The 24,614-nt window shown below is 39.1% G+C and overlaps 3 protein-coding genes across 5 annotated transcripts in view; 1 reads left to right on the top strand and 2 right to left on the bottom strand.

Moving 5' to 3' along the window:
• Nucleotides 1-2: 2 nt before the first annotated feature.
• Nucleotides 3-6,309, bottom strand: dnase2b (deoxyribonuclease II beta). Of its 2 annotated transcripts, XM_058401255.1 has the most exons (7): nt 6,241-6,309; nt 6,070-6,143; nt 5,802-5,970; nt 5,312-5,390; nt 4,726-4,887; nt 4,340-4,537; nt 3-3,962 (listed from the first exon to the last, which is right to left on the bottom strand). In XM_058401255.1, exons 3-7 carry the CDS (start codon nt 5,907-5,909, stop codon nt 3,625-3,627), a joined length of 885 nt encoding a protein of 294 aa, XP_058257238.1. In that variant the 5' UTR covers nt 5,910-5,970; nt 6,070-6,143; nt 6,241-6,309; the 3' UTR covers nt 3-3,624. The 2 variants fall into 2 exon arrangements, with proteins under 2 accessions (XP_058257238.1, XP_058257237.1); XM_058401254.1 differs by having other exon boundaries at nt 4-3,962; nt 6,070-6,288.
• Nucleotides 6,310-7,930: 1,621 nt separating this feature from the next.
• On the top strand, nt 7,931-13,325 carry uox (urate oxidase). The gene is made up of 8 exons (XM_058401256.1): nt 7,931-8,067; nt 8,180-8,392; nt 9,168-9,284; nt 9,393-9,471; nt 10,629-10,815; nt 10,924-11,047; nt 11,137-11,220; nt 13,092-13,325. Exons 1-8 carry the CDS (start codon nt 8,050-8,052, stop codon nt 13,164-13,166), a joined length of 897 nt encoding a protein of 298 aa, XP_058257239.1. The 5' UTR covers nt 7,931-8,049; the 3' UTR covers nt 13,167-13,325.
• samd13 (sterile alpha motif domain containing 13) overlaps nt 13,203-24,614 on the bottom strand; it is a 12,780-nt gene continuing 1,368 nt past the window's right edge. Inside the window, exons 1-5 of one of the 2 annotated variants that reach the window (XM_058401257.1) lie at nt 23,369-23,547; nt 23,018-23,144; nt 21,298-21,340; nt 18,181-18,292; nt 13,203-15,468 (exon numbers count right to left, since the gene is read on the bottom strand). In XM_058401257.1, the coding sequence (XP_058257240.1) occupies nt 15,325-15,468; nt 18,181-18,292; nt 21,298-21,335 (294 nt within the window). In that variant the 5' untranslated portion in view covers nt 21,336-21,340; nt 23,018-23,144; nt 23,369-23,547 and the 3' untranslated portion in view covers nt 13,203-15,324. Of the gene's footprint in view, nt 15,469-18,180; nt 18,293-21,297; nt 21,341-23,017; nt 23,145-23,368; nt 23,548-24,614 lie in introns of those variants that run through there. The other variant, XM_058401258.1, reaches the window with a different exon arrangement.

The raw sequence follows: 24,614 nt of genomic DNA, 5'->3' as shown, positions 1-24,614 counted from the left end.
TAATCAGATAATCATGTGGGCCAGGAGCTTAAGGATATTTGGCTTTTGGGTGAAATTTATGGAAAATGGAAAAAGTTCACACTACAGTGATATTATATCATGAAAGTAGGGCATTTAAGTAGAAGCATGCAATGGTGATTTCTTCATCTCAAACAATTTATTGAAACAAAAGCCAACAACAGTGGTGGGTATACCACAACAAAAAATCTCAGTGTCTCAATAATTTGTCACGTGCCCTTGACCATCAATTACAGCTTGACCACGACGTCTCATGCTGTTCACGAGTCGACTTATTGTCTGCTGAGGCATGGCATTCCACTCTTCTTGAAGGGCGGCCCTCAGGTCATTGAGGTTCTGGGGTGCAGGGTTACGAGCCTCTACACGGCGACTCGGCTGATCCCAGAGGTTTTCTGTGGGATTCAGGTCTGGAGAAAGTGCAGGCCACTCCATTTGAGGTACCCCAGCCTCCAGTAGCCGTTCCCTAATGATGCGACCTTGATGAGCTGGAGCATTGTCGTCCATGAAGATGAAATGTGTTGGCCTGTGTTGTTCATGCAGGGGCACAATGACTAGATTAATGATGTTATTCAGGTAGTATTGGCTTGTCACTGTACCATTCACAAGATGTAGGGCAGTTCTGTATTGAGTGGACACACCTGCCCAGACTGAAACACCACCACCACCAAAGGCTCGTCTGGTGACAACAGTGGCAGATGCATAGCGCTCTCCTTGACGTCTCCAACATCGTTGGCAGCCATCATTTCTGCTCAGTGTAAATTGACTTTCATCAGAGAACAGCACTGAGGCCACCGGTCCCTCATCCAGCGTAAATGCTCCCTGGCCCGACGCCTGTGCCTGGGGGTGTGGTCAGGTACCCTTGCAGGTCGTCTAGCACGCAGACCACGCTGATGTAAACAGTTTTGAATGGTCTGACGTGACACTTGGGTTACTCTCACCTCCCTTAAATGTGTCTGGAGTTGAGTGGCGTTCATCCTCCGGTTCCGCAGGGCACTGTTCACAATGAAGCGGTCATCAACGTGGGATGTGGCCAAAGGACGTCCACTTCTATCCCTTTCTGTGACTCTTCCAGTCTCTCTGTATCTCTGTCGCAACCTGCTGATGACACTCTGTGACACTCTAAGCTCAGTGGCCACTTCCCTCTGAGAACATCCTGTTTGAAGCCTCACAATGGCGAGGTACTGTTGATCAATTGTTAGGTGTGGTCTTGGTCTCATGATGTCAAAATGTGAACAGCATGATGAAGAGGACTGTTTAAATACCAATTCTAATGGAACCAGAAAATTTATTGGTCAATTCATGGATCAAACACCAGTTGTGAATTTTGCCGTTAAGCACCTTGTTAGAGAACAGCAAGTTCTGCAAAAAGTACTGAAACACTGAACAGTTGGACATGTGCATTCAAAAGTGTAGAGAAGGTCAAATTAAGTTCACCTGGAAAGGTTATAGTGCATTTTAGGTGCATCCTGAAATTTCACCTAAAAGCTGAATATCCTTAACTTTTTGTGAGTAGTGTATATACAGCCACATTTTACAAATGTACATACAATTAAGTCACATAGATAGATAGATAGATAGATAGATAGATAGATAGATAGATAGATAGATAGATAGATAGATAGATAGACAGGGAGATAGATAGATAGATAGATAGATAGATAGATAGATAGATAGATAGATAGATAGATAGATAGATAGATAGATAGATAGATAGATAGATAGATAGATAGATAGATAGACAGATAGACAGTTCTTTCCGTTCTGTTCTGTTCTTTCGTCTTCATTTTGGTTAAAACTGACAATCCAGTTTCACACATACAGGTAGTTGTAAAAGGCAATGCAAATGCTTGCTTTGCATCGGATACTCGGTGGAGAGTCTAATCCAGAACCAAGATCATTTTGCTGTTTTGTGAGGCGCATTAAGTCAGCAACTGTTTTTCTTTGGACACATCATTTTCTTCAATGTGTTTCATCATTGTCGGGAACATATAGTAGCTTAAGGTTGTGAGTCCTCCCTTCCTTGTAGTTTTAGATTCAGTTCATTTAGAACAGAAAATTTGTCAGCAAGATAAGAAAGGGTTCATTTGAAGGGGTCTCGGTCTCAGGGCCTCTTTTCCTTATGAAAAAATCATAAATGGTACTTTTTGACTTAGGCCTGCTCATATTCAGCAAAAAATAAATTAAAGACAGGCCATTAATATAGCTCTACTAATATAACTCTACATCAGCGCAGTGGGGAAAAGAAAATGGCTGCATCAGTGACATTGTGAGCTTGCTTGTACAAGGGTCAGGTAACATTTGTCTAGTATTTATTTTGCATTTATTTTAATGTTTTTATTTTAAGTGTGCTTCTACTTAAAATTATTATTATTATTGTAGCTGTTGTTTTATTATTATTAAAATTGCATCAATTAATGTAAAACATTTTCCTTAAATCATACTGGTGACCCATTTTTTAAGTCTCACGACCCACCTGAGTGTCGCGAGCCAGGGTTTGAAAACCTCTGGTCTAATAGACCCAACCTGTCTTGTGTCAATAGTCCAGGCTGATGGAGGTGGTGTAATGTTGTGGGAATGTTTTTTGGGCGTGTCTGCATTCCTTCATGGCAACAATTTACTTTTACATCTTCTAATGACTATTTCCATGATAGCACGCCATGTCTCCAAGCAAAAGTCATCTCAAACTGGTTCAGTGACATGACAATGAATCCAATAGAACACCTTTGGGATGTAGTAGAATTAGAGATTCACAGCATGAAAGTGCAACAGAAATATCTGCAGGACTTGTATGATGCAACCATGTCAACTTGGACCAGAATCTCAAAAAAAAAAAAATTATTTATTTATTTAAATAAGATGAGGCTTGTTGTGGTCATAATATTTCAATATCTCTTTCTGAAAAAAATACCCAATCAGACTTATTAATGTATCAATCTAGACTAGTTATTAGGAAGCTGTGCAGTAACTTTCCAGCTGGAAAAGTTGCTCTACCAGTTTGACCAGCTTGGTTTGCTTTGGAATCTGGTAGCTGGACAGGCCAAGCTGGAATTACACCATTATAATCACTTTAAACAGCTCTGTCCATGATCATGGCACTGTAAGTTCTCTGCTGATCAGTTGGTCATTAATAATTGGGACTGTGTACTGCATATGGGTTGCTCCAGTTGCAGAATGCCTTCCATTCAAATGATTTCTAATGAATATATTTTTATAAGGGCAGCATGGTGGCTTAGTGGTCAGTACTGTTGCCTCACAGCAAGAAGGTCCTGAGTTCGAACAGACAGGAGTCTTTCTGTGTGGAGTTTGCATGTTCTCCCCGTGCCTGTGTGGGTTTACTCCGGGTACTCCGGTTTCCTCCCACAGTCCAAAAACATGTACATTAGGTTGATTGGTAATTCTAAATTGCCCATAGGAGTGAGTGTGAGTGTGCGTGGTTGTCTGTCTATATGTGTGGCCCTGTGATGGACTGGTGACCTGTCCAGGGTGTACCCCTGCCTTTCACCCAATGTGTGCTGGAATAATTAGGAATAAAGCGGATGTTTTCTAACAAAAAAAACCTGCTAATGATGGTAGCACATGTTCATGTAAATAACAGCAGAGTTCTCACTACTGACAATTTTTATACCAGGCCACAGCTGAACGGAAAGCTTTGTAAATGACTGAATTTTGTGTACAGATGAGGCCACCTCCTCTCCATGCCTGCCTGCTCTCTCTGTTCAGGTCCCCTAGACAAGTCCACTGGTTCTGATTGTCCCAAGAGACACACCACTTGGAGTGGTCATCGTAGGACCTGAAAGTCACCAGCTCAAATAGACGGACCGTCTTGACGTTCATCACATGGTAAGGAAGCGAGCAGTTGGAGGGGAGCTGGAAGGTGTCCCGCTGCCATGATTCCACTAGAAAGTCTGCCTTCAGCGTCTGCGCTATCCAGCCAGTATAAATGTCTGGTACAGAAAGTGAATACACAGAAGGCAATGATCATAGATCAGGTGACAACAACTTGAGAAGTTACATTATGGACATATACTGAGACAGAATGGTGACACAAGCACTGTTAGGGTGTATGTATTTATTGGAAAAACCTGAATTTTGAAACAGTACAGAAAACGTGATAAACTGCACATCCTAAAACTGACACTGCCCCGAACACAAGCAAAGTCAATATTTACTCAAGAGCAGTTGAACTTTGGGATAATCAAAAACATATTGCAGGGTGACATTTGCCAAGTAGACATTGTCTATCCAAAAAAAAAAAACACCTAATAAATATACAGCAATGGGAGAAATATTCGTACAGTGTAATCATTAGACACTCTCTTACCATCAACATAAATGTGTGATTTGGCAAAACTCAGGAAAATCTCTCCCTTGACTGACATCAGCTTTTCAAGCCTTCTCCTGGGAACCACTGTCACAGTTTTGCCAGCACAGATATGTGCCATTTCTGGCATTTCCGTGTAATAGGCTGATGGTATTGAGCAGTTGTATGTGTATGGGTTAACATAGGCTAGTTGCTGTGCTGGTTAAAAAAGTAGAAAAAATGTATTTTTATCATCTTTCAAAATGAGTGGCGTAAATTATATGTACATTGTATTGATACTGTTCATTGCAAAATATAAGATAAAAAATGTGCCAGTGGTTTATAGCTCTATATAGCTAATATAGCTCTATTCATGGCTAAATGCATTACTTGATATGTATGCTTACATATTTTGTGGAAGTGTTTGTAACTGTAGGTTGTACACTGAATACTCTGACCGTACAGTTTTCCAGTGGAGGGGTAGCCAAAACCCATTTCGGGGAAAGGTGGAAAGTGAGGAATGCTGTGTGTTAACCAGAATCCTTGAAACTGGTCAACAAGCAGTGCCCCTGGACAACACAAACAACACACACAAGTTACTCACAGCATCGCTCAATTACAGTTACATGACTTAATGTCCATTCTGATGATGATAAATCCATGATCACTGGCAATATGAAAAGAAAATAATTTTAATATTAATAAATCACAGGCTGATCTGATGTAGATAAACTTTGATATTTGATGGGTGTGGTGTGGGGGAGTGGAAGTTAATCTCAGTCAACAGCACTTATCAGTTGTGCTCTTTGTACTAGAACTCCCCTGTGTCAAAGCACTGGACAGTCATCGTTAAAAATCATTTTTAAAAATAAATAAAAATTAAACCCACATGAGGGGAGCTACAATTGATACTGTGTCAAATAAATCATATCAGATATCTGAAACATCTAAATCTATCGATCTTGATCTATACAAATGTCTATACAGTATTACCTTTTGAGTGTCCATACTTAGTCTGATACTTCAGCACCGGCGGAGCATCATTGTACAGCATGTATACTGAACTGTTTGACTATTAAAACAATTCATCATTAGTGTAATGAGTATATATATATATAATTAGACAAGATAGAGTTAATGCTATACAGTATATCACAACAAAAAAAACTGCATATAATTAGTACAATATAAGGAATAAATGCAATATAATAATTTTAGAAACTCCCAACGATCTCCAAGGTGTAATTAAAGTGTTTAAAATGATTAGCCCTTGAAACCAACAGGGAATTTTTTAATTCTCTCTGTATCTAAAAGGAAAAAAGTGCTAATATATAGAAAACTAGAAAAATATAGTACAGATGGATAGAAATAACCTGATAATTCTTGTCAGAGGCAGAAAAACAGACCAAAACAGCACAGATATGATAAATACAGGATATAACTATATATATAATATATAGTTATTATACTCATACAGTCATACCTCATATCTTTGGTACAGCTGGTTCAGCGTCCTGCCTAATGCCCCGTCAGTGGTATTCACCACATATTTACTCATGTGCCAGTTAGGTAATGAGGAATCCAAATACATGTAGTCAACTCCACTTCCCACACTTCCCTGTTTATATTTCGGTAATTTGTATATGATGAACCTTGAAATGGTAGAAATGGTTGAAATGGTAGAAATGCCAAAGCTCTGCCAGAAACAAAAGCTTATAGGAAAAGAGTTTAAAGAGGTAAACTCCATGTACCAGTCAACAGGCTGCCCATCTTCATTTAAGCAAGAGATTTCACCCTCACACAGTGAACCTAAGAAGAAGAATACCTGGAAGAAAATCAAACCAAAAGAACTAAACCATAACATTTTTCTTCCGTGAAAAGAAAGTTAACTCGTTCTTACTGATGTGGAATCAAGAATGAACCTGTTGTCTTCCTCGTCATTTAGCAATAGCGAAAGCGTCTATATGCAGCTGTATCGGGTTGAAAGAGGAAGCTGAGGTGTTTCGTCTCATGACTCTCAACATGGCAGCTATGACTCATAAACACACTAGGTACTACATAATGTATAAAGATTTGTCACAAGAATAAGGCATTAAATATTCATATGAGTATACACTGACCAGGCATAACATTATGACCAAATATTGTGTTGGTCCCTGCCAAAACAGCCCTGACCCGTCCTGCACTGTGTATTCTGACCCCTTTCTATCAGAACCAGCATTAACTTCTTCAGCAATTTGAGCAACAGTAGCTCGTCTGTTGGATCGGATCACACGGGTCAGCCTTCGCTCCCCACGTGTATCAATGAGCTTTGACCGTCCATGACCCTGTCTCCGGTTCACCACTGTTCCTTCCTTGGACCACTTTTGATAGATACTGACCACTGCAGACCGGGAACACCCCACAAGAGCTGCAGTTTTGGAGATGCTCTGATCCAGTGGTCTAGCCATCACAATTTGGCCCTTCGTCAAACTCAAAGCTCAAATCCTTACACTTGTCCATTTTTCCTGCTTCTAACATCAACTTTGAGGACAAAATGTTCACCTGCTGCCTAATATATCCCACCCACTAACAGGTGCCATGATGAGGAGGTCATCAGTCTTATTCACTTCACCGGTCAGTGGTCATAATGTTATACCCGATCGGTGTATTACTACACTGTGCTGATATAACAGATCAATCTGGATCAGGAGCGAGAATTGTGGAAGCTGTTATGGATCAGGGATTCGTTAGGGATTTGAAGGTATACTGTTGTGATGGTATGATGGTTATGAGTATAGTTCTGGGTAACTTTGGAATACAATAAAAGATTTATAGCATAGGAACAAACCTCTAACACATAAAATATCTACAAAATTACATATTATTGTATACAGAAACCATCCTATAGGGTTGTATGATTATTATATTGTAGATTTTGTGTGCCATACAATTATAGTGCAGATATGATGTACAGTTCAGACCAAAGGCTTGCATCTCAACATGGTTTTGGAAGTGTCCATATTTCAGCTGAGAGCATTTAAAAGCTAATGAAGGCGTGTTAAATACGTTGGAGATGATTATATAGTGAAAAGCTGGACGTTCAGATTCTGAGAAATGTGGTGGCCCTATTGACATCATGAGTTTGAATCCTGATGAAGACACAGCCATCTGTGCCGTTCAATCTGAATAGGAGGGATGTTATACTTTTTCTCCCCTGTGACATTAATCACAGATGTCTGTGAGCTCAGGTATTAGGAAGAGGGCAGATAGTGTTAAACTGCCCTGTGATGAGCATCAGTAAAGATGAAAAGCAGCTGGCTGGATCTTCACCTGTCTTAGAGGAAGCATGTGTTCTCCTTCATTCTCCCTGGTTGTGTTAAAAGGGAATATTAGGATGTGAGTGGACATTGGCCTGAAAAATTGGGGACAAGAAATGAGGGAGGGAAGAGCTGGGTGTTCAGTTTATTAGAGAATATTTATTTATCATATTCTACTATTAATATTTTGTTATAAACAAAAAGCCTTTCTCTCTTTCATTCTTTTTTTCTGCAATCTTCTGAACAGAAATTCATGTGTATAAACAGTTCAACCCCTTACACGGACGTGACCATTGGAACCCCTTGCGAAATGCAAAAATACACGAATGATACCACCCCCTAAATATAATCTTCTGTCCTCAGTACATCCTGCTGCTGTTGAAGAACAGAGGGTGAAGTCACACACATAGTCGGTACACCTATCTGAGAAATATGGCTAGCGCTAACAAGGTACACACGGTTCATTCTTATATTTGACTTTCTAACTAAAAGAATTCATGTGTGCTTAAAGAAGTATCTGAAATGTCATGTTCCTTGTTGAATGGTTTGTTTTATTTTCCAGAATATTGAATTTGTGAGAACAGGTTATGGGAAGAATCAAGTTAAACTCCTGTATATCCAGCGGGAGAGGAATCAACATTATATAATGGAGCTGAAAGCTAATGTGCAGCTTACACTAAACTCCCGAAAAGATTATCTCTCTGGAGACAACTCGGACATCATCCCAACCGACACCATCAAAAACACTGTCCATGCCCTGGCCAAGCTAAAAGGAGTAGGTGGAACATTTCAGCCTGTAATGTATATGCAGTATAGGTGTTCATTTGGTACTAAAACTAGCCTTTTAGTCACGCTGAATTCGTCAGCTCACAGCATTTCCACAGAAAAGACAATTATTTTTATTGAAATTGGAAAATTTCTATTGAACCTTTACTATGATTGAAGTTACACAGCAAAAAAAACAATGTTTTTAGCGACAAATAACATTTTGGTTACACTGGATCTAGTTTCTTAATTACTTTAAACAAATGTAGGTGTATATATACTGTTCAAACATTTTACCTGTAACAGGTATGCAATAAAATTTTATAATTTAAGATCATTATGAATGGCTTTATCATATTATTAGTTTCAAGACTCAAGATATACAGTAATATACAGTATAAAACTTGCTGTGAAATAAAACCCTGGCCTTTTCCTCCTTAGATTCTACATATAAATAAATGTAATTTAAAATGGAATGAATAGAAATAATAAGAAATAAGAATTTGATGTGCAATGTGCTACATGTTACATTTATTAGCAGTGAAACATGATGTGTAATTAAGCTACACGTCATAAGTTCACTGTATCGTCTTACAAAAACGACTTAGCTATACTCCATAAATGATCTTCAGCGTCTTATTCAGGATTTTGCTTCATGATCCACCATCATTTGTAGTAGAGAATATGTTAGCTAAGAGAATGTTCATGTGGATGTAAACAATATAGCGTGTTGTGTAGTGTATAACTGACCGCTTACTGGACAGATATTCTGGGTTTGTCTGCAGGTTAAATCCATTGAAGGCTTTGCGTTGGAAATCTGCAACCATTTCCTGACAGCATTCAAACATGTCACACGAGCAAAGGTCGACATTGAGGAGGCCCCATGGAAGAGAATCGAAAAGGTGTCGCTAGCAAAGAAGTGATCACGAATAGTGATGCCTCTTGGCCATGTCTTTACATTTTATGACGCTAATAAGTGCTAAGTGCGAGGTATAATTATTATTTTGCAGAATGCGGTTGAGCATGCCCATGCATTCATCTTCTCTCCGGAGTCTTGGCGTTTCTGTGAGGTTGAACAGTACCGAAATGGTGAGAACAACAAATTAGTTTATCTTGAACTAGAATTTATTGTTAAGAGAATGCATCTTGTTTTATGAGGAAAAAAAAATCTATTTCTGTTTTATAGTTTATTTAATTATGGTTTCCTGTTAAAAAAAAAAACAAAAACTAATACAGCATGGTGAGCGAGTCAGGAGTTATTTTATTAATAATCTGAGAATCTCTTCTGACATGCTCTAGACATGTCTTTATTTGAGTAGACCTCATTAAAGTATTTAATGCACTATTATTTATATTAAAAAAAGTCTTAATTAAGGCATGAGAGTTACAAACAAACTCAACAATGAAATCAGTGATTCAGGAGCTGAACTCTAAAACTTATGTCCTTCTACTTTACCGTCCAAAGACTAGTCTCTAGTCTTCATGTTCCTCATTGGAGAAGGATGCTACAGTATTTCAGCAGTCACAGTGAAGGCTCTAAATTTAAGTTTCTCACATTTTTGTACACCTTATAACTTTTATTTCATTAGCTGTCTCAGTACAGGCTTATTTTATCTACATAATCCAATCACCCAAACATTAGGCACAGATTAGGAAGAAGATTTGAACAGAGAGTTCAGCCACACCCGGGTTTTTTGCCAGACGTGACTGAATAAAAACAGGTTGTCTGTCAGATCATCTCATTAGACAAAAGAAAAAGCACTAGCCAGATGTGCAGAGCCCAAGCAGTGAATGCAGACAAACTGATGACCTCCTACTGAGTGTGTGTATGAGTGTGTTCACTGATAGCAATTGGTCAGATTTGAGAAAGTCAGTATATTAATTGCCAATGTTGTGTCAAATTTCACTGTCCATTTTTGTTGGAATTATGGAATTCTGGTTATCCAGGGTACATTATTCATAACTGCTGGCTTTAATTGTTCAATGCTACTTAGAGAAAGGACAAAACTCTCAAGACTGCAGGATATAAAAATGCCTCTTTCAGTTGATTTTAGTTGTTGGGTATAAGAGGAAAGGCCAGTTTTTTATTCCAACCAAGCCAAAGTCACATCTGGAAGGCTACTGAAAGCTAAGATCAACTGATTAATCGGGTGTGGCTTCAGCTTTGAGTTTGGAATGAAAACCTGCATCACATCGGCCACACCTTAGCAGATAAGTCTGGATGTCATTGCTGTGCATCTCCTCAGAGGCTGCAGTGATCCACAGTGGAATCAAAGACATGAAGGTTCTGAAGACCACACAGTCGGGTTTCGAGGGCTTCCTGAAAGACCGCTTCACCACTCTGCAGGAAGTCAAGGACAGAGTCTTCTGTACTTCTGTCTACGCTAGGTGGCGATACAACCAGTACAAGGAAGTAAACTTTGACATGGCATGGTAAATATATATATATAGATCTTTTTAAAAAGTCACTTAATATAGTGTAAAATAATATATACAAAAAACTCCTGAATGAGATGGCCATAATCTACGCTACTTTTACAGGAAAACTGTAAAGGACAGCATCATTGAGAAGTTTGCTGGCCCTTTCACTCACGGGGAGTATTCACCGTCTGTACAGAAGACACTCTATGATTCTCAGGTTCTTGTTCTTGAGAGGCTACCAGAGGCAAGTCAGGCTGATTGATTTATTTTGATGGTCAGTTTTAAAAATCGGGCTTTAAAAAACAGACACAAGCTGTTTCATCTGTTTCCTAGGTGGAGGAGATTGAAATCATCATGCCAAACCAGCACTACATTACCATCGACATGACCAGAATGGGTCTCGCCAATAATGACGAGGTGGGTTTCTTTACTATTTTAATTCAAATACTATTTTATTTATTGGTTAATAAGCTCCCTGAGCAAAACTAAATAAATAAATACTATTAAATAATAGTGTCATTTCTCTTCGAATATCCTAAAGTCCTGTTCATTTTGGCCCACTCTTCCACTGACAAGGTTAAAACACTTCAGTTAAAATGAATAAATAATTTTCTAGAGGATTGAAATCTAGGAAATAGTAACCTATTCAGTGTCCAGTTTTCCATCATGCTCATTAAACAGGTCACAGAGATTTGAATCTGTGCTTCTTAGAAGTGTTGTGTTCTGCTTGGACATGAAATACAGACAGCAATATCAGAGTCTGAAACAAAGCCTCTCAGGTTTTATGTCTCTGCTGAGATATCTCTGAGAGAATCTTTTGTCTATTCCGACTATCACGCATATTCACAGTCTCAGTCTTTGAAATGTTCTGAAAATTCTGAAGTTTTGTAATAATCATAAGACATTTTATAGAAGTACAAAATCTCATATATATATATATATATATATATATAGAGAGAGAGAGAGAGAGAGAGAGAGAGAGAGAGAGAGAGAAATGTAATGAAGTAATAAGGAAGTTGGGATAAATCAGTGGCCCAGTTTCACCAGCTTGGCCTGTGTTTTGGCAGCTGATCAGATCAAACTGGATTCTGCATTAAATACAATTCAAAATAATAATGTTATTATCCATATAATCTATTCAGATCATATAGAACAATGAAAAAATGATCCTGCAGACTCCATGCTCAGGCATGTTAGCAGTCACTTTTATGCACAGTGATTGATACAAGGAAGTGAACCAGGAAGTGATGCGTCATTCACTGGCATATATGAGCAAAATATTTGTTTGTTTGTTGTTTAGCATAGGTATTACTCTTGGTGTGTCTTATGGAAACCTCCTTTCAATATTTGTTTATTAAAGTGAAAGTTGTGTATGTAGACGGTGAGCAGAATAATTGAAAATAAATCTTAATGAAACAGAGACAGCAGGCACGATGTTTTTAACAGGTTGTGGATTTAACAATGATTTAAATAAATATATTTATGTCTGTTTCTAATACACTATATTGCCAAAAGTTTTGGGACATCTGCCTTTCCATGCACATGAATGTAATATGGAGTTGTCCCGCCCTTTGCAGCTATAATAGCTTCAACTCTTCTGGGAAGGATTTCCACAAGGTTTAGGAGTGTGTTTATGGGAATTTTTGACCATTCCTCTAGAAGTGCATTTGTGAGGTCAGGCACTGATGCTGGACGAGAAGGTCTGGCTCTCAGTCTCCGCTCTAATTCATCCCAAAGGTGTTCTATGGGGTTGAGGTCAGGACTCTGTGCAGGACAGTCAAGTTCCTCCACACCAAACTCACTCATCCATGTCTTTATGGACCTTGCTTTGGTCACTGGTGTGCAGTCATGTTGGAACAGGAAGGGGTCATCCCCAAACTGTTCCCACAAAGAGCATGAAATTGTCCAAAATGTCTTGGTATGAAGCTGAAGCATTAAGAGTTCCTTTCACTGGAACTAAGGGACCGAGCCCAACCCCCTGAATTCAATGATTTGGAGGGGTGTCCCAAAACTTTTGGCAATATAGTGTATATGCCAATGTTAGAAGGTAGACTGGTCATGATACTAAAAATTTTGTCAGTTTTTAGAAAAAATAGCAAAAACAGTTAGCAATCTGAAAGACTTGCTTTTATCAAACAATTTAACTCACAGACAAGCTCATGAGACTTGGATTAACTTGTGCTGTAACTAAAACATAAATATTAAGATCCTAGGTTGAAGTTTCCATGAACTCCTTGTTATAAGTGTGTTTTAATACTTCAAATCTTCTCTTTTGTTTTCTCTTTCAGGTCCTTCTACCACTCGATAATCCAGCAGGCAACATTACCGGAACTGTACGCAGGAAACCACAAGCCAAACTGTGAAACAGCTGAGAAGAAAAAGAGAATCCACAAACAAAGCTGTCTTAACAGACTTTAATAAACTGCAATAAAAACAAGTCAACAAAAAAAAGAACCCTATGCATTCAACTTTCACAAGTGGATTTATCAACATAAATAAAAAGGAACAAATTTTTAAAAAGACCTGAATTGGTCAGTGAGGCTCTGAATGCAATGGCTGCAACAAATACTACTCACATTTAATAAATAAGAGGTTTAATAAATAAATTGAACATGGGGATTGTGTATACATATACATCATGACACAATTTTGTGGAGGTGTGATTAAACAAATTTAATCTTTCATGTTTTTTTTAAAGATATGAAAATATCTGGATCACTAATTTGAATGTAGGTGAAATTAGATATACACTATATTGCCAAAAGTTTTGGGACATCTGCCTTTACATGCACATGAATGTAATATGGAGTTGTCCCGCCCTTTGCATCTATAACAGCTTCAACTCTTCTGGGAAGGCTTTCCACAAGGTTTAGGAGTGTGTTTATGGGAATTTTTGACCATTCCTCTAGAAGTGCATTTGTGAGGTCAGGCACTGATGTTGGACGAGAAGGTCTGGCTCACAGTCTCCACTCTAATTCATCCCAAAGGTGTTCTATGGGGTTGAGGTCAGGACTCTGTGCAGGTCAGTCAAGTTCCTCCACACCAAACTCACTCATCCATGTCTTTATGGACCTTGCTTTGGTCACTCGTGTGCAGTCATGTTGGAACAGGAAGGGGTCATCCCCAAACTGTTCACACAAAGAGCATGAAATTGTCCAAAATGTCTTGGTATGAAGCTGAAGCATTAAGAGTTCCTTTCACTGAAACTAAGGGACCAAGTCCAACCCCTGAATTCAATGATTTGGAGGGGTGTCCCAAAACTTTTGGAAATGTAGTGTAAGCGTATTTGTAAAGAGAATTAGAGATTAAATGGTGTATGGATTCCTTTCATTCCTTATATAATGTGGTATTATTGCAGATGAAAATGGTGTTAGGAAACACACAAAGCACAGCAATTCACCCCCCCATGACAGTCATAGAAGAAATAATCTGGGCCTCCGATCATGGATTTAGGGTTATGATCAGGGTTATGATCTCTTCCCTAACTAGGATTATGGTTGAATCAGTGCCTTTTTTCATTCAAGCACAATTTATTGCAAACATCAGACATTCCACGAATCCGCTATCGCGGGACATTTTTAAATGAATTTTGCTAAAAAGACACCCTTTTAAAAAAAATGAAAATAATTTCTTAAGCACCGGCGTCAGAAACACCACCGGCTTCCAGAGATTTCAAAAAGTAGTATTTTGTGATCCTCGTGTCAAAAAGAATCATACAGTAATTATAAACTTCTAATTGTCTTACAATGCAAACAACCCATTTAAACACAAAAAGGAGCCTGGTTTTAATCAGACCCCAGGCTCTAGCTACCTGTTACACTGCTTCAAAGTCCTTAATTGAGTAGATTTTAAAGAATAAATCTTTAATAAAAACACACAGCTGCAGCATGGTTAGTTTTCACAGCCGAACACCATCATGTGTGCTGTAACTTATTTATAACCGTTAAAGACTTAAATAGCTTTAAGGAGCAGAGGAAGCAAGCACCAACGAAAACAATTGATCCGCCACTCCTTTAGTCACTTTTTATATACAGACCAGTATAATGCAATGAGCTCATTTTCAATAAAAACTCTGAAAATTCCTTACACCTAGCCACCCTTTGCACAATAGTGTTTATCGTCTTAGTGCCAAATACTTTCACACAATATTTTACAGTAAAATTTTTAAAAATTGCAAACATTTTGATGTATTTACATGCTTGCAAAGGGTCATTAAAAAAACAAACAAAAGAAAAACACTTCAGTCATAACACCAGTTCAACGAATCCCCCACACCCCCCGTCCTCTCACTCACACACACACACACACACACACACACAAACCAAAAAGAGACAGCGTTGTACCTGTACAACCAAATTTAGAATGAGAAAGAAATTCACATTAACGTTTTTTTTGTGTGTGTATTTGCCCACAAAAATGCATAAAATGCACATAAGGACATGGCCTTCTCTTCAGTCTGCAGTTACCCTGCTGTCCCATGGCGTGATTGTCGTCCAAGGCTCGGCCCGTCCATCCGGACTGCTACGAGGCATTGCTTTTCAAGTGCTGGGTCTGAAGCGGCTTCACGTGGTACTCGTAGATCTTCAGAGCCGGCCCCAGTTTTATCGAGAGTCCAGTCAGAACATCGTTACGGGTCATTAACAATAGAGACTTGCCATCGATTTCCTGCAGGATGAAAAGTCAAATGAAACAGTACTGAAAAGTGCTTCACTTCCATTTCCACCCTTAGAAGAAAAAGAATTAGCCTTTATTATTGTCACACAAACATTACAGCACAATGAAATTCTTTCTTCACGTGTCCCAGCTAAGGAAGTTGGGGTCAGAGCGCAGAGTCAAGCCCTGTAGCAGAGAGGGTTAAGGGCCTTGCTCAAGGGCCCAACAGTGCCAGCTTGGCAGTGCTTGGGTTTGAACCGTGATCTTCTGATCAACAACCCAGAGTCTTGACCACTTAAACTGCCCACTCATCACACTCTCATATCACGATCACAAACAGCCTGAACATGAGTACAGCGATCATAAAAAGTAATTACATACATCTTCACCAGTAGGAACTTAAAAGCAGAATCCTGTGCTTGCAATTTCACCAATTCATAGTATACACTGATCAGGCATAACATTATGATCACTGACCGGTGAAGTGAATAAGACTTATGATCTCCTCATCATGGCACCTGTTAGTGGGTGGGATATATTAGGCAGCAAGTCAACATTTTGTCCTCAGAGTTGATGTTAGAAGCAGGAAAAATGGACAAGTGTAAGGATTTGAGCGAGTTTGACCAAAAGGGCCAAATTGTGATGGCTAGACCACTGGATCAGAGCATCTCCAAAACTGCAGCTCTTGTGGGGTGTTCCCGGTCTGCAGTGGTCAGTATCTATCAAAAGTGGTCCAAGGAAGGAACAGTGGTGAACCGGTGACAGGGTCATGGGGCGGCTCATTGATGCACGTGGGGAGAGAAGGCTGGCCCGTGTGATCCGATCCAACAGACGAGCTACTGTTGCTCAAACTGCTGAAGAAGTTAATGCTGGTTCTGATAGAAAGGGGTCAGAATACACAGTGACCAAATACACAGGGACCAACGCAATATTATGCAGGTGGTCATAATGTTATGCCTGATTCATGTAAATATAAATTTAAATAAAAAACAAACAAAAAAACAAGAATGTTGCATCGCAATAAATTAAAAAGCAATTAGAAATTATCAAGCAATTTTGGCTACAACAATCACAAAAAAAAACCTCCTGGAGGGCCTGCACAGTATACTAAACATAAATGGATTAAAAACATCAATAAAATTTTTTGTATATGATGACACTTTTTGATGAATGTTAACTTAGCATAGAAGCTTCCAGGGATAACGTTTATAACAGTCAGAGGTCAACTCTAACTTTAAACGTGGGAAAATATCTTCAGGGCAGTTTCTCTAGAACATGACAAGCTGCATTTTATTGTCTTTATGTTCAGCAAGGCGGGGGGAGGCTGGTCGGGGAATAACAGGAATGGACTTAGTCCAGAGATTTTCTGCAACATTTAATCTAAACATAATTATGTATATCTGTCATTCATTAATACATACAAAATGTAAGCACTGGCAAACTAACAGGTATAAAATGTTCCTATTACCAGGTCCTGTTTAATTACTTAATTAACATGTTTATTAAACAGTTAGGGAATCTATCGATACTTAACTTGTACATGCACAATGTTTAAATGCACAACACACTTATTATTACGTTTTATAAGCTGTAGAAACTGAAGAACTCTTTACTGTACCTGATCTACATTCACATTTCTGGCATTTGGCAGATGCTCTTATCCAGAGCGACATACAAAAGTGCTTTAAGTCTTTATCAATGAATATATTAACACTGGTTCAATAGATTACAGACTTAGGATACCATTAGCCTAAAACTGAGCTGTTTTTTAATTAAAAACATATAACAATACTGATCTGATGGAGTCAGTATGAAAGTGTATTTTCTAAACATTTCTTGCTAGATTCTAGGGACAAATTTGTGAATACATCTTCTGAGGTACACTGTATTGCCAAAAGGAGTGTGTTTATGGGAATTTTTGACCGTTCCTCTAGAAGAGCATTTGTGAGGCCAGGCACTGATGTTGGATGAGGAGGCTTGGCTCTCCCAACCCAGACTCGTCCATCAGACTGCCAGACAGAGAAGTGTGATTGGTCACTCCAGAGAACATGTCTCCACTGCTCTAGAGTCCAGTAGCGGTCAGCTTTACACCACTGCATCCCACACTTTGCATTGCACTTGGTGATGTAAGGCTCGGACACAGCTGCTCGGCCATGAAAACCCGTTCCATAAAGCTCTCTACACGCTGATCTTGAGCTAATCTGAAGGCCACATGAAGTTTGGAGGTCTGTAGCTATTGACTCTGCAGAAAGTTGTCGTCTTCTGCACACTGTGCTCCTCAGCATGCACTGACCCCGCTCTGTGATTTTACATGGACTACCACTTCGTGGCTGAGTCACTGCTGTTCCCCAATTGCTTCCACTTTGTTATATTACCACTAACAGTTGACTGTGGAATATTTAGTAGTGAGGAAATTTCACGAATGGACTTATTGCACAGATGGAAACCGATCACAGAACCATAACTGAATTCACTGAGCTCCTGAGAGTGACCCGTTCTTTCACAAATGTGTGTAGAAGCAGTCTGGATGCCTAGGTGCTGGATTTTATACACCTGTGGCCCTGGAAGTGATTGGAACACCTGAATTCAATGAGTTGGTGTGTTTGGAGTGTCCCAAAACATCTGGCAATACAGTACATATCAGGAGCCCAGATTTCTGTACACATATACTAGCATAAAAACTAAAGTGTCTATAAACAAAACCTATATAAACATTTACTCTACCTGATCCTGGAAAGCGTTGGCTTGCTCTTCAAATCCAGTAGCTTTAAAATAATTGACAACATCGGCTACAGCCCAGTGGGCAGGGTCAGGAAGCTGCCCGTTCTCCACCGTACTGTGAGAGAAAGAGAGAAAAAATAATTTAATCAATTCTGTTCAATCCCCATGTACATTATTAATAATAATACAACTAGGTCACCACATACATGTTCGTACTCTTAACCCTAATGAGACTAAACCGTGAATAAATCAATTTGTCCATTACTAATGGAAGCAACTTGAAATGGAGGGAAAAAAGAAAGAAAATTAATGAAATAATCTGGAAGTCTTTTTTGTATTTTTGGAATACAAAATCCATCGATGAATCAGTGATTGTATGTCAAGTGTCTTAAAAAATGTTCCTGCTCTGGGTAATACTGCATTCTCAGGATTACAGGACTGAAAGGACACTTGATAGATACTGACCACTGCAGACCGGGAACACCCCACAAGAGCTGCAGTTTTGGAGATGCTCTGATCCAGTGGTCTAACCATCACAATTTGGCCCTTTTGGTCAAACTCGCTCAAATCCTTACTCTTGTCCATTTTTCCTGCTTCTAACATCAACTTTGAGGACAAAATGTTGACTTGCTGCCTAATATATCCCACCCACTAACAGGGGCCATGATGAGGAGATACTCAGTCTTATTCACTTCACCTCTCACTGGTCAGAATGTTATGCCTGATGGGTGTACATCAGAATTTACATTACAGTACACGTGCAAACTGGCAGCAGATAAATATGAAGTACCTTGAGAGTCTAGAATATAATTATGTTAATAATTGTAGTAGTGCAGTGTGGTTGGAACTGAAAAGTTATGATAGTGAAGAACTTCTGTATAGGGATGTACCCACACTGGAGCTGGTGTTAAGATTTCGGTCTGAAACTGAGCTTATTTACTGGTACAAAAATAAACGCTGGATTAATACCTACATCCATGTGACTGTATGTGACGCTAACCAGGTGTGTGTTGTTACACTAATGAACAAACTAACAACGTTAATGTCATCAGTTAAGGCAAAATACACTATACATGCCAAAAGTTTTGGGACACCCCTCCAAATCATTGAATTCAGGTGTTGTTTTTCAGGTGTTGGACTCGGTCCCTTAGTTCCATTGAAAGGAACGCTTAATGCTTCAGCTTCATACCAAGACATTTTGGACAATTTCATGCTCTTTGTGGGAACAGTTTGGGGATGACCCCTTCCTGTTCCAACATGACTGCACACCAGTGACCAAAGCAAGGTCCATAAAGACATGGATGAGTGCGTTTGGTGTGGAGGAACTTGACTGGCCTGCACAGAGTCCTGACCTCAACCCCATAGAACACCTTTGGGATGAATTAGAGTGGAGACGGAGAGCCAGACCTTCTCGTCCAGCATCAGTGCCTGACCTCACAAATGCACTTCTAAACCCTGTGGAAAGCCTTCCCAGAAGAGTTGAAGCTGTTACAGCTGCAAACGGTGGGACAACTCCATATTACATTCAAGTTCATGGAAAGGCAGACATCCCAAAACTTTTGGCAATAAACTGTATAAAAAGGAACTATAGCATCTTCCTACAAGACAAATCAGATGATCACACATCTCATCTAGAAGTAAATCTAAAAATCAAATAAAGCACGAGTTCATTGCTAGCAGCAGCAGCCAACACTGCACCAAACAATAGATAGGCAAGAAAAACCTCTCATCCAGACGTTCGGTCACTAACAACCAGGGATTCTGATGCAATGAATACAATGAACCATACTTTACATCTGTACTGACTCTCTCTCTCTTTTTTTGTTCGGAAAAGTGAAATAAACCTGTATTTTAGTTAACTACCATCTCTGCTTCAGTCTTATGATAAAGAGTGTAAAAGTGTTCTTGTATCCAGCTTACAGAATATATCTTTTAAAGTTTGTCTAGATAAAGGCATGGCCTCATTATATTAAAATTTGGGCAAAAAAAGTCATGTTTTATAATCTACAGCGGTCCAAACGTAGATAGCTAATTTAAAGCTCATTTAAAAGCAGTTAGCGAACGTTATAAAGAACAAGCCTAGAAGCCTAAGTGTAAGAACACACATGGAGACTGTGTAAAATGGCTAATTATAATGTTCTGGGACATTCCTATATTCCTATTCCATATCATTGCTCTCGACTAGTACTTAGAAAACTTACACCTGTACTGGTGAGAATATGGCTGTAAGGTGATGTAGGTAAGACTGCGTCTCTAATATCTACGTCAGTTCAAAGTGTGAATGATTCCCAACACCACACGTGATCGTGATGCTCCACAATGAGGATCTACGGTGTCCTGTAAAGTAACGTGTCTTTAAAATGACTGACAGGAAGTGCATCCTAACACAAAGAGGCTTTTTTTTTCAGGTTTTCTCAGCAACTTAATAAACTTGTTCTTTGTGTTATTATGTTGTACATCTTCCAGGATATTTGTACGAGTAAAGGACTACTGCACCTTTAAAAATTGATAATAGTTATTAATAATTAATTAATAATTTATTATTATTATTATTATTATTATTATTATTAACAACAATAATAATACTAATTATTATTATTGTTTTTGTGTTATGTTGTACATCTTCCAGGATATTTGTGCGACTAAAGGAGTACTGCACCTTTAAAAAATGATGATGATAATAATAATAATAATAATAATAATAATAATAACGAATAATAATAACCATAATGACAACAACAATAATTATATTATATAATAATAAATATTATTATTATTATTATAATTATTATTAATTAATTAATTATTTTTTTTTATTTGTTCATCACACTTCTCAGGTTCACACTTAAAGTATGTAAAAGAAATCTCACAAATAATTGTGAAATATGAAAAAAATAAATAAAAAACAACAGTGTGTCGCCTGTTTAAAGTGTATATAGATATATATAGATAGATATATATAGATATAGATATTTTCACTTCACTTATTCTTCAATCTACATGTCATTGTATACGAGTTTGAATATCACATCAGATGCAGGAGAAATGAAATACATTCAGGAAAAAGAAGCTGATTTTCAAAAGGCTGGTAGAAAAAGAGGACACAGTTTGAGTACGTACCTTTTGGTTTCCATCGAACCATTTGCCTTGGTTTCCATGACAGCTAGGAAAACACAAACAGGCCATTAAGAAGCTGCCAAGACTCCAACTCAACAGTGTGCCTTTGTCCCAGGCTGTGTGCTGTGCTCTTCACTCTGCAGCTAATGACTCAAATTAAGCCTGAATTAATGCTTTATTTGAGATCTGAAGCAAAAGAATGCTAACAAACACCAAACCACACATTTTGGTTTTTGAAGTGATATTATAAAGAAAGCTAAACATGTAGCCTTACTTAATAACTACAACTATAAAAAAAACGTCATGAAAAAGAAGTAGCTTAGCAACTCATTCAAACATGGCCTACATAATGCAGTTCTCATGAAGTCAAACAGTCAGGGCAAAACGTCTCCCAGGAAACAACATTAACTCATGCGCCTCTGGCTTTTGCAATCTACGGAAGATCTTGAGTCCATTAAGCACATAGGCAGAGAGTTCTACACGTCGACGGCATGCAGTTGCTTAGCAACAGGTTTGTTCAGCAATTCAGAATTCAGGTAAAAATGCAAAGACGCAGTCTGTGCCACATTATGCAGGCGTGTTAAAAATAAGCACTGACCAGTGCATTTCAGTCCATCATCGAAGCTACACCTTTAATGACAGATGTTAACTTAAAGGAACTTAAAGTTGGATTTCAATAGCATTTTATTTGTATGTCGCTTTTAACAACAGTCTCAAATCTACAAAAAACAGGATGTAGATTAAGATCCTGAATGAAAAACCCAGAGGCCATAGCAGCAATGGAGAGCTCTGAGAAATCATCACTCTTCTTCAGATGTACACGGGATATTAAAAAAAAAAAAAAAAAAAAAAAACACTCGCTATTACATGTAAGCAATCCACCGTAAAATGCAAGTTTTACTGTTACAGCATCATGAAGTGGTTTATTCCACTTCCAGCAACTTGATCAATTTTTTTAATTTAGTATTTAATAAAAAAAAAATCTCAAATCTTTCCCTGGAGGGTCAATCCACTGCAGAGTTTAGCTCCAACCCTGAACAAACTCCTCTACCTGTGATTTTCTAATGATCCTGAAGACACTGATTAGCGTGCTCAGGTGTGTTTGATTAAGGTTCGAGCTAATCTCTGCAGGAAACTTGATCTTGTGGGCCAAATTTGAGGATCCCTGGGCTAAAGCTTTAGAACAGGTTTATTAACTAATTAACTATCCCTCCATTTGTCATCTGAATCGCATTTGAGAATTCAACTGGTATAAAGTCAGATAGTGTAAATGTGTTCAGTACACCAGTGTGTCCAGTACAGTGTACGTTCTGTGTCACGGATCACATGCGCTCACTCCCATTAGTAGTCGCTGAACCGAGTCTAGTTCATTTTTGCATAACGATAAAGCAGGTCATGTTGCTGGACATGTCACATCTAGTGGCCAGTGCTTGCTGTTGCTCATGGTGTGAAAGTGGACAGCTGAAAAGGAATGATCTGCTAGTCACTTTATGTGTGTAGTATAAGTGTGTTAAATAAGTGCGCATCATGGTCTTTATGATTACAGAAGCAGTATTATTTACCTTCCAGCTAAAATGCACATATGTGACAACATACGGTACAAAAGTTTTAATGGATTTAATTTTGTACGTAATAACTGTAATGGTGTGTCCACTGAACAGCATTCACAGAATGAAAAGAAAAATAAATGTGGTCATGGCGTGACCGTGAAGAAAGCAGGTACCTGGTTGTCAAAGTTGAACGCAATGTTTCATTTGAAGCTCAAACCTCACGGTACACTCAGTGCCATCGTTTTGACCGCCTTCTCAGCTGTCGAGCGTCTTCAGGACAGGGCACTGTGATGACACAACCTTCAAAACAGTCAATAAAGGTGATCAGTGGTCTGTGTGAAACTTTCTGAATGAGTGTAAACCTACTGGACGTGAGATTAGAATGAGATTGGTATTAGAACAGAAAAACCTAGAGTAAGTGAGCTGAAGACGGGTTTCAGGGTTAATAACAGCCTGAAATGCTGAGGGTTCAATACGCTGACGTCGGTGTGTTATGGTGCCACAGAAAACAGATAAGAGTGCACCTCATTATACGAGTTTGAGTCCTGATGAAGTCACAGACGTCCAAAAAAAAGCAAAATTGGCCAGAAAGGGAGGGAGGGAGTTAGGGGCGGGATACACTCTCTCTCTTATCAATCACAGGAACATCAACACCTGTGAGCTCATTCATACTGAAGCAGGGGTCTAACTCCTCCCCCTGACACTGCAGGATCAACAGGACAAATAGAGAGAAAATCAGAATCCATTCTCCATTCTCAACTTAAATTAGAAGTTCATTTGTACTATTTTGGAGAGAGAGAGAGAGAGAGAGAGAGATAGAGAGATAGATAGATAGATAGATAGATAGATAGATAGATAGATAGATAGATAGATAGAGAGAGACAGAGAGAGAGAGAGCGACAGAGAGATAGATAGATAGATAGATAGATAGATAGATAGATAGATAGATAGATAGATAGATAGATAGATAGATAGATAGATAGATAGATAGATAGATAGAGCGACAGAGAGAGAGAGAGCGACAGAGAGAGAGAGAGAGCGACAGAGAGAGAGAGAGAGAGTGACAGAGAGAGAGAGCGCGACAGAGAGAGTGACAGAGAGAGTGACAGAGAGAGAGAGAGAGAGTGACAGAGAGAGACAGAGAGAGTGACAGAGAGAGAGAGCGACAGAGAGAAAGAGAGAGAGAGACAGAGAGAGTGACAGAGAGAGAGAGCAACAGAGAGAAAGAGAGAGAGCGACAGAGAGAGTGACAGAGAGAGAGAGAGAGCGACAGAGAGAGAGAGAGAGAGAGAGAGAGAGAGCGACAGAGAGAGCGACAGAGAGAGAGAGAGAGAGAGCGACAGAGAGAGAGAGAGAGCGACAGAGAGTGACAGAGAGAGCGACAGAGAGAGAGAGTGACAGAGAGAGTGACTGACAGAGAGAGAGAGAGAGCGACAGAGAGAGCGACAGAGAGAGAGAGAGCGACAGAGAGAGAGAGTGACAGAGAGAGTGACTGACAGAGAGAGAGAGAGAGCGACAGAGAGAGCGACAGAGAGAGCGACAGAGAGAGCGACAGAGAGAGAGAGTAACAGAGAGAGAGAGTGACAGAGAGAGCAGAAAGAGAGAGAGAGCGAAACAGAGAGAGAGCGACAGATAGAGAGAGTGACAGAGAAAGCAGAAAGAGAGAGAGAGAGCGACAGAGAGAGAGCGACAGAGAGCAGAAAGAGAGAGTGACAGAGAGAGAGCAACAGAGAAAGAGAGAGTGACAGTGTGAGAGAGCAACAGAGAGTG

The sequence above is a fragment of the Hemibagrus wyckioides genome, linkage group LG10 (assembly GCF_019097595.1).
Source record: "Hemibagrus wyckioides isolate EC202008001 linkage group LG10, SWU_Hwy_1.0, whole genome shotgun sequence".
NCBI lineage: Eukaryota > Metazoa > Chordata > Actinopteri > Siluriformes > Bagridae > Hemibagrus > Hemibagrus wyckioides.
Note: the sequence above shows the minus strand (reverse complement) of the source record. Positions and strands in the feature narration are given on the sequence as shown.